We start from the raw sequence: 8,069 nt of genomic DNA, 5'->3' as shown, positions 1-8,069 counted from the left end.
TTCTACCATATATACTCGCTGTGTGGTTGGGTTGAATAAAACACACGTTGCCACTTAGTGTTTACCTGCTGACTTCAATGCTGATAAGGGGCTGAGAGCTCAGAGAAACAGAGTGAGAGCTGCTGTCACACAGCATTACCCGCCCGGGATCTCAGGTTCCAACCTCAGAACCAGAAACACAAAGACAAGCGTCTCCTTAGATGCACTCCAGAGCTAACCTCAAACCCACTGAGTACTTTCTCAGAGCACACAAAGAACAACATGCACACACATACACACTGCCTATACCACTGTGAATATACACAACATAATTGCAAGACTTTTTGCATAAAAAACACTGAATTGCCATTTGCTTACCTGGCAAGTAGTAAAGTGGTGCTTTTAGTCCAAACATGGTTATTGTTTTGGTGTCATGAAGAGAGAGAAACTTGTTTTAATCGTGCCGGAAGCCGTCCTGTCCTGGATGACTTAAGGAGAGAGGGGATTTGCCCTCGCAGCCACCCAGAAAGGAAGCTCTGTGTGAGGGGAGGCTGTGCTGGGACTCAGCCTGTCATCCCCGGTCTCTGGTCCTCGCTAACCAAGCGTGAGGCTGGGACCGCCCAGCCAGCTAGGACACACACATACACAAACACACAGACAGTCACACAGATACACACAGACAGAGAGGTGCAGGGGTCAACCCTTGAGCACGCCCCCGCTCTCGACCCCCTCGCTCTTGTCCGTGATCCCCCGGGCAAAGGGCCACACACTCGCTGTCCGTTTCCAAGCAGCAGGAAACAGTCGTTCTCAAAGCTCTTTCTTACACACACAAACACACAAACACACACACACACAAACACGCACACACACACACAAACAGACACACACACACACACACACACACACACACACACACACACAGGGAGTCGGGACAGCCGGGAAAAAAGATGTAAAAGCAAGCAGTCCAGCGCCAAGAAGAGGTGAAAAGAGGCAGGAGGGAGGATCAAATACAGGCTGGGTAAATCCTGCAGGCGAGAGCGACGACTGAATCCTGGGACTGTCTTCTATCCCTCTATCCAAGAAAGATGATCAGAGGAGAGACGACTGTGGTTCCTCCGCTACTGCTGCCACTCTCTCTCTCTCTCGCTCTCTCATTTTCTCACCCTCCCTTTTTTTCTTCCTCTCTTTCACTGATAGGAGGTGGAGGAGAGGAGGAGAGAAGGAGGGCAGGATGAATTCCCTCCAGGCAACAACACAGCCAGATAGCGTGAAAGTATGTGTGTGTGTGAGTGTGTGTTGGTGCGAGAGGGGTGGTGGAGTAGAGTGAAAAGAGATAGAAGAACCGAGGGTGCAGATGAGAGGGAAATACCGGCCAGTGCTGATGCTTCACCCGAGGAAGAGAGTGGTCAGAGTTCAGCTCAGAGTCAAAGCGACAGCTGATTGGACAGCCCCAGTGACAGCGAGAGGCCAACGACTATCAAGGGAGCATCTGTTCACACTGTATCAGATAGTGGGAAAGCACCATCAGAAGAGAATGTAGATAGAGTGCAGAGGGTCTTCAAGGGCAGCTCACAATAGAACAGCTACGTGTTTGGAAGAGGACATTATAAAAGGTCCCCCGCCTCCATTCTCTTCTCTGAAAATAAGAGTCCTTGTCTGTGTCTGTGAGTGTGTGGGTGCGTTTGTGTGTCCGTCTAGGAAACTTGGCTTGTGCAGCCTAGCGCACAGACTGCTCACCATGCTGCGCTGACAGCAGACTTCCCCCTTCTCTCTCTCTTCATCACACACACACACACACACACACACACACACACACACACACACACACACACACACACACACACACACACACACACACACACACACACACACACACACACACACACACACACACACACACACACACACACACACCACACACACACACACACACACACACACACACACACACACACACACACACACACACACACACATACACACACACACACACACACACACACACACACACACACACACACACACACACACACGCAGTGTTGCTCCGCCGCCTGTTCTGCACAAAAACCTGGTGGCACTAGGGGTGAGGAGTTAATTCTCTTCTGGAGTGCAGCCATGACAAACTAAAAACACCAGGAGAAGGAAAGAAAGAGATGATGGAGAAATACTCCAGCAGGACAGTTTGCCCTGAGGGCGGACTTGCTCTCAAACCCATTCTATGACACTCACAGTGGGGGAGAAAGAAAGGGGGGATGGCAGGAGTTTAGGGAGGCAGACTGACAGTCCTCGGCCTGAAAGACTCTGATGGCAGGGAACAAAACTCTTCAACACACATCCACAAACACAACCAGCACGGTGAGAGAGAGTGGGAGCGCAGAAGGCATGCTCACAGATAACAGCTAACCTGGGAGGATGATTGAGAGGAGGGAGGGGAGACAGACAGAAGGTGAGGGGAGTCTATAGGTTAAGAGATGAAGGGAGGTAGAGCTGAGGGGGAGGGGGAGTTATTCTGGGAACAAAGCCCTTTTTATGAATCCAAAGATAGAAAATCTGTAAATGTTTAATAAAGACAAGTACACCGTGTGGATGGTGTGTAGGTGTGTTCACTATAACATGAGGATGGATACATGAGACTGTGTTCACATTCACACAGCCGTTATGCTGATTGCTGAATGTGCACAAACAACACACATTATCATGGCTGGAAGGCATGTGCACTCTGTGCTGTTTTGCGCAGGTGTGTGTGTTAGAGGTAGGTGTTGAAGTGTCTCGCACCTTGTGAGACAGGTGGAGAGGTGACGTGTCCCCCTGAGGTGCCACACCACCAACCGATGACATAGACAGACAGAGACGGACAGGAAACTAAAAATACAGCATCTATTTTCTGTAGAGGGCAACAACATTAAGATATATTTGATTTTGTTTTACAGGCATTACAGGACAGATGCATCCTGATGAACCCTTACATTTTAAACATGCTTTTACAAAAATGTAAGGTGTCAACTATATACAGTTTATGTCAAAGTTCTGAGGAGGGCAAAGTAAAACAAGAGAGCACTTTTATTTCTCCAAGAAAATCAGTGTTGTTGAAATTGTTTAAAAATAGTTTAATGTTATTATAGATCTTTAATTCGCTTTTATTTTGGTTGCGTCTTTGGCAAAAAACATGTTTTCATATCAGCAGATGTGAGAAAGCTAGTAGAAGGCATTCTTTTTGATGAATGCAATTTTTTTTAAAGGTTTCCGCATAAAAATGAAACCCAGTACACAGTTCACTGATAGAAGAGGAGATGGAAAAAAATAATGTGTTTGTTTTTTTATGTTGCTTCTTATTAAGGAACAGGCAATGCTAGAGACTAGCTATCTTCCTCTGTTAAGATAGTGTAATGAGTCACATTTGACAAGAGCACTGCAGAAGAACACACACACACACACACACGCACACACACACACACACACACACACACACACACACACGCACACGCACACGCACACGCACACACACACACACACACACACACACACACACACACACACACACACACACACACACACACACACACACACATTCTCTGAAAGGCTATAAAAGCTCCCTGGGGAATGAGGCAGTGTGTGTGACTGAAAACCCTGTGATCAAGGAGTAACAGGGAGAGGGAGAGGAGAAGGGAAGAAGGGAAGAAAGAACAAAACAAGGGAAAAGGAGGTGTTAGGGGAAAAAAGGAATACAGATGGAACCGGGATGGGAAGGAGGGCACAGCAGTCAGCTGACAAAGACAGGGATGAAGAGACAGAGAGAGAGAGAGAGGATGATCTCCCTCTCTCACACACACACATGAACCTGCCATGCCCACTTCCTGTCAACCCACTGCACACTTGTCTTTCCTACATCCCCCCCCCTTGCATAAAAATAATTACTCTCTCAATCGTAGTGGTGGTGTGGTGGTGTGTGTGTGTGTGTGTGTATGTGTGTGTGTGTGTGTGTGTGTGTGTGTGTGTGTGTGTGTGTGTGTGTGTGTGTGTGTGTGTGTGTGTGTGTGTGTGTGTGTGTGTGTGTGTGTGTGTGTGTGTGTGTGTGTGTGTGTGTGTGTGTGTGTGTGTGTGTGTGTGTGTGTGTGGACGGGGTTGAAAGATGGTCTCCTTCCCCAGCAGGGAAAGCAAAGATAAGGCATCTCTATAATCTGTACCTACCACACACAGCCTCTGGAGGAGCACACACAGTAGAGACACAAACGCAGCAAGAGTGCACACACACATTGTAAACTGCTGCACTCCGACATTACAGCAAAACAGGTCAGCTCCCTTGGAGCAGGTGTGGGATTGTCAGAGAGAAATACACTGTGTGTTGCATACAACAGCAAGAGAGTGGAGGTGCAATTCCAAAAATCTAAATGTGTCTACTTTTTGGCCAACTCACAAAATGACATGACCATTTTAAAGCTAAACATAACATAACTTAAACCAGAAGTAATTCTTGCATTATCAGCCATCCCGATATGTACATAGAGACCAACAGCTTTAAATGGACCTAGGCCTCAAAGCAAGCAGGAGAGGAACAGTTTTGAAAGGAAGAGCCTGTAACGGTTGAGAATTAAATAGATTTTGTTTTTAAAGAAAATAAGCCAGACTTCAGCGTGTCGTCCCATATCAAGTCTGACGATAAATGATATCTCGTCACCCTTCACTCACCCCTATTTGCAGAGACCCGCACCCTCTTCACCGTTACACACACCCATTTAACCTGACCTCTCGCTGATGATTAGAAGCCTACGCGGTGTGTGTGAGCATGTGTGCGTGTGTGTATGGGTCTTTGTGTGTGAGATGCTTCTCTCCATATGCTAATCACAGCCTAGCACTGAAAATTAATTTGCAAATGTGTCATTACCCATCAGGCTCAGCAGCAATAACCCTGCAATTACACAACTCTCGCCCGGCCAGCTGAGCACCACACACCCAAATATATGCACACACACACACATTCACACACACATGCTGCTTCTGGAGTACTGAAAAGAAAAGCTAAGCTATAAAGATGCTGTATTTTGAAATATATGACATTCTGCTACCACTGACAGAAAATAAGCAACACTTTGTATCCAAGTGATATTCAGTGTGTTTACAGTTTAATCACAGCTGCTCACCTCAGTGTCAACAGGACAGCAACCAATGTCAGTTGCACACTTTCACACACTCCTGTTTCTTAGCAACATTATCCAGTAATGTGGCCTCGCCAAGAAGTTCAACAGCATCACACAACGCCTTCAGATCACAGATACAGTACACTGTGTGTGTGTGTGTGTGTGTGTGAGTGTGTGTGTGTGTGTGTGTGTGTGTGTGTGTGTGTGTGTGTGTGTGTGTGTGTGTGTGTGTGTGTGTGTGTGTGTGTGTGTGTGTGTGTGTGTGTGTGTGTGTGGGCTTGTGTGTGTATGTGTGTGTGTGTGTGTGTGTGGGCTTGTGTGTGTATGTGTGTAAGCACTTACCTGTAAAGTAAGGGGTCAGGATGATGGACATGAAAAAGAGAAAAAAACAAAACTGTGAGAATAAAATAAAGAATTTCAATTTTGAAAGTATATATTTATTATTTCTGTCCATATGCTGTATATATAGAGACAGCTGACACTGCACAAAAAGAGGTGAAAACCAACAAACGCAAAGGCTTCCATACAGGGCTCCAGGTGTCACTGTATAGTTGGTGGCAATGAAAAGCATGTGCTTTCCACCGCCATCATAAAGTTAACAAATAAGGAAATCACTTTTTAAAATAATGGTGTGCTCTAGTGTTTTTTAAAGAAACTGTGGAACGTTGTCTTAGGTTTGTGTCGGACCACGAGACAATTTATGGGCATTGAAAATATATTTTTGAAATTCATGCAAATTGACAAATTACTGACAAGGTTAACCATTATTGCTCTAATTTTCCAGTCTGATGAGAAAATGGGAGAATCAGCAGCCACAGCAAACTGCTGGGTGAGTTTTAAGGTCATTACCTCAAAACGGTTTTAAGGAACCTCCATGTATTTCAAAATTGAGATCGAGAAAGGTTTACAGTAAAACTAAATGTTTGCTCAGTCATTTCATGTAGACCATCTGCTCTTAAAATCTACTCCCTATCACATCACCTAATATGGATACGGCTCATTCACACGCATCTGTGTTCTCTATTCAGCACACTAGCTCACAGTGGCACACACTCATCTAGAGCTTGTCACACACCTGTCACACAGACTCTTCAACACTTCACACACACTCTCCTCTGATGCTTACTTTGTCGCCCGATGCTGTCACACCTTGGGGTGACGGCACAGGTGTGTACATGCATAATGTGTGTGTCTTTTCCTTCACCAAGGGCTTAAACAGCTCGACCTTGAAAGAACTGTCAAACAGTGGACAGTTGATGAACAAAGTACAGCAATGTTAAAACATCCTTAAAAATATGTTTCCCTATGATCATGCACTGCTAGCAGATAACCAGCAAACAGATACATAACCTGACATGACAAGGAAACCACAAACCAAGAAAGAGGAACAAGAGGAAGTGAGGAGAAGGGATGTTTTGTAATGTCAGGCCACCGTCCAATCACTGATGAGGCTTTGGTGTTGCTAATCCTGCCCGACTCAGTTTATAAAACAGTGAAGATAAACACTTGCTTCTCACGTTAACAGATTTGTGTACTTGGAGACCCCGCTGGCAACACTGAGAGAGAAAGTCTATTTTGACAATTTTCTTTGGCAACACTGCAGATCGCTACATGCGTAACCCAACACTTCCAGCGAGGACAACAGAGGTCTGGAGAAATGATTGTCAAAGTGTGGGATAATACAAGCTCCTTTAGCCCAAGGCAGCCTTTGACTGGCTATTTACATGCTGCACATCTGGTTTGATTCCTGCTTGGTAGAACACAATTTGCATTAACACCATAGCTAGCAGCAAAGCCACTGATGGCAGATAAATGTTTGTCACTGTATTGATTCAGCTATGAGCAAAGAAAATGTCCACACAGGGTGTAATCAAGCGTTTGTTGCACTTCATTTAGAGGCCAAAGAAGCTATTGCATTAGCATAGCATACACATCATCTCTTCAGTTTGTTTTTCTTCTTATCCAGTGGTTATAAATTGCTTGCTGCTGTTATGAGAGTAGTCAATTTAATACTGGTTCAAATGCTCTACCTAAGCAAAACTGACTGTTTATCCACAGAAGTGATGCCGACTGGCCTTATATAAAGAACTGATGTTTAATAGTCTCTACATGTCTTTTGTTTTAACCAGTATATGTCTTTGTGAGATAAACGTAGGCACTCCACTAAGAAAATACACTTTATTGAAGGACTGTAGTGATTTGAAGCGGAAACAAGCTAGATTATCCTCTTACTTTGAGACAAAAAATAATACTTACACTCAACTCTAGTTTAATTTACTCATTAAAATGGATGATTTATGCAGTGTGGATAGCCCTATGAACATACTCCAGAATTTCTCTTGATGACATCTTCATGGGCCTCTCGCATTTTTATGCTTTGAATCAGATAATAATATTCACCAATCAAGCCTGCTCTCCTCATGTTCACCTGAATACTGTCCCTCCTGATTTAAAGCAGATTTCCCTTTTAAATGGCTAGCCCTGAATGTGACACACACACACACACACACACACACACACACACACACACACACACACACACACACACACACACACACACACACACACACACACACACACACACACACACACACACACACACACACACACACACACACACACACACACACACACACACACACACACACACACACACACACACACACACACACACACACAGGCTCGAGGGAGCCAGGTGGGGGGGAAGCTGGAAAGAACTGACAACCTGATGTGCCGTCATCATATCCCTCCCACAATGCCTTGTGGCACACCTGCTTTCTAACACAGACAACAAAAGCATTCCTGCACTCAGTCGAGGGAATGCATTGCGCCACGCGTCTCTGCTCTGATGAGGCTTTTTATAGTCACTCAGCTTTCTTACCTGCATCCTCCAACCCTTCATCTGTCTCCATATCAAACACATCAGATGTGCTGCCTCCCAGCGAGTCCCGTTGT

General features: G+C 45.2%; 1 protein-coding gene across 3 annotated transcripts in view; it reads right to left on the bottom strand.

Moving 5' to 3' along the window:
* Positions 1-8,069, bottom strand: part of gse1b (Gse1 coiled-coil protein b) — a 158,013-nt gene that overhangs the window by 55,447 nt on the left and 94,497 nt on the right. Inside the window, exon 1 of one of the 3 annotated variants that reach the window (XM_079664844.1) lies at positions 358-1,164. The exons of the other annotated variants lie outside the window; for them this stretch is intronic. Coding sequence (XP_079520970.1) covers positions 358-394 — 37 coding nt within the window. The 5' untranslated portion in view covers positions 395-1,164. Of the gene's footprint in view, positions 1-357; positions 1,165-8,069 lie in introns of those variants that run through there. 3 annotated transcript variants of the gene reach the window in all.

The sequence above is a fragment of the Notothenia rossii genome (assembly GCF_949606895.1).
Source record: "Notothenia rossii genome assembly, chromosome: 2".
Classification (NCBI taxonomy): domain Eukaryota; kingdom Metazoa; phylum Chordata; class Actinopteri; order Perciformes; family Nototheniidae; genus Notothenia; species Notothenia rossii.
The sequence above is the reverse complement of the archived record's forward strand: the minus strand, read 5'-3'. Positions and strand labels throughout refer to the sequence as shown.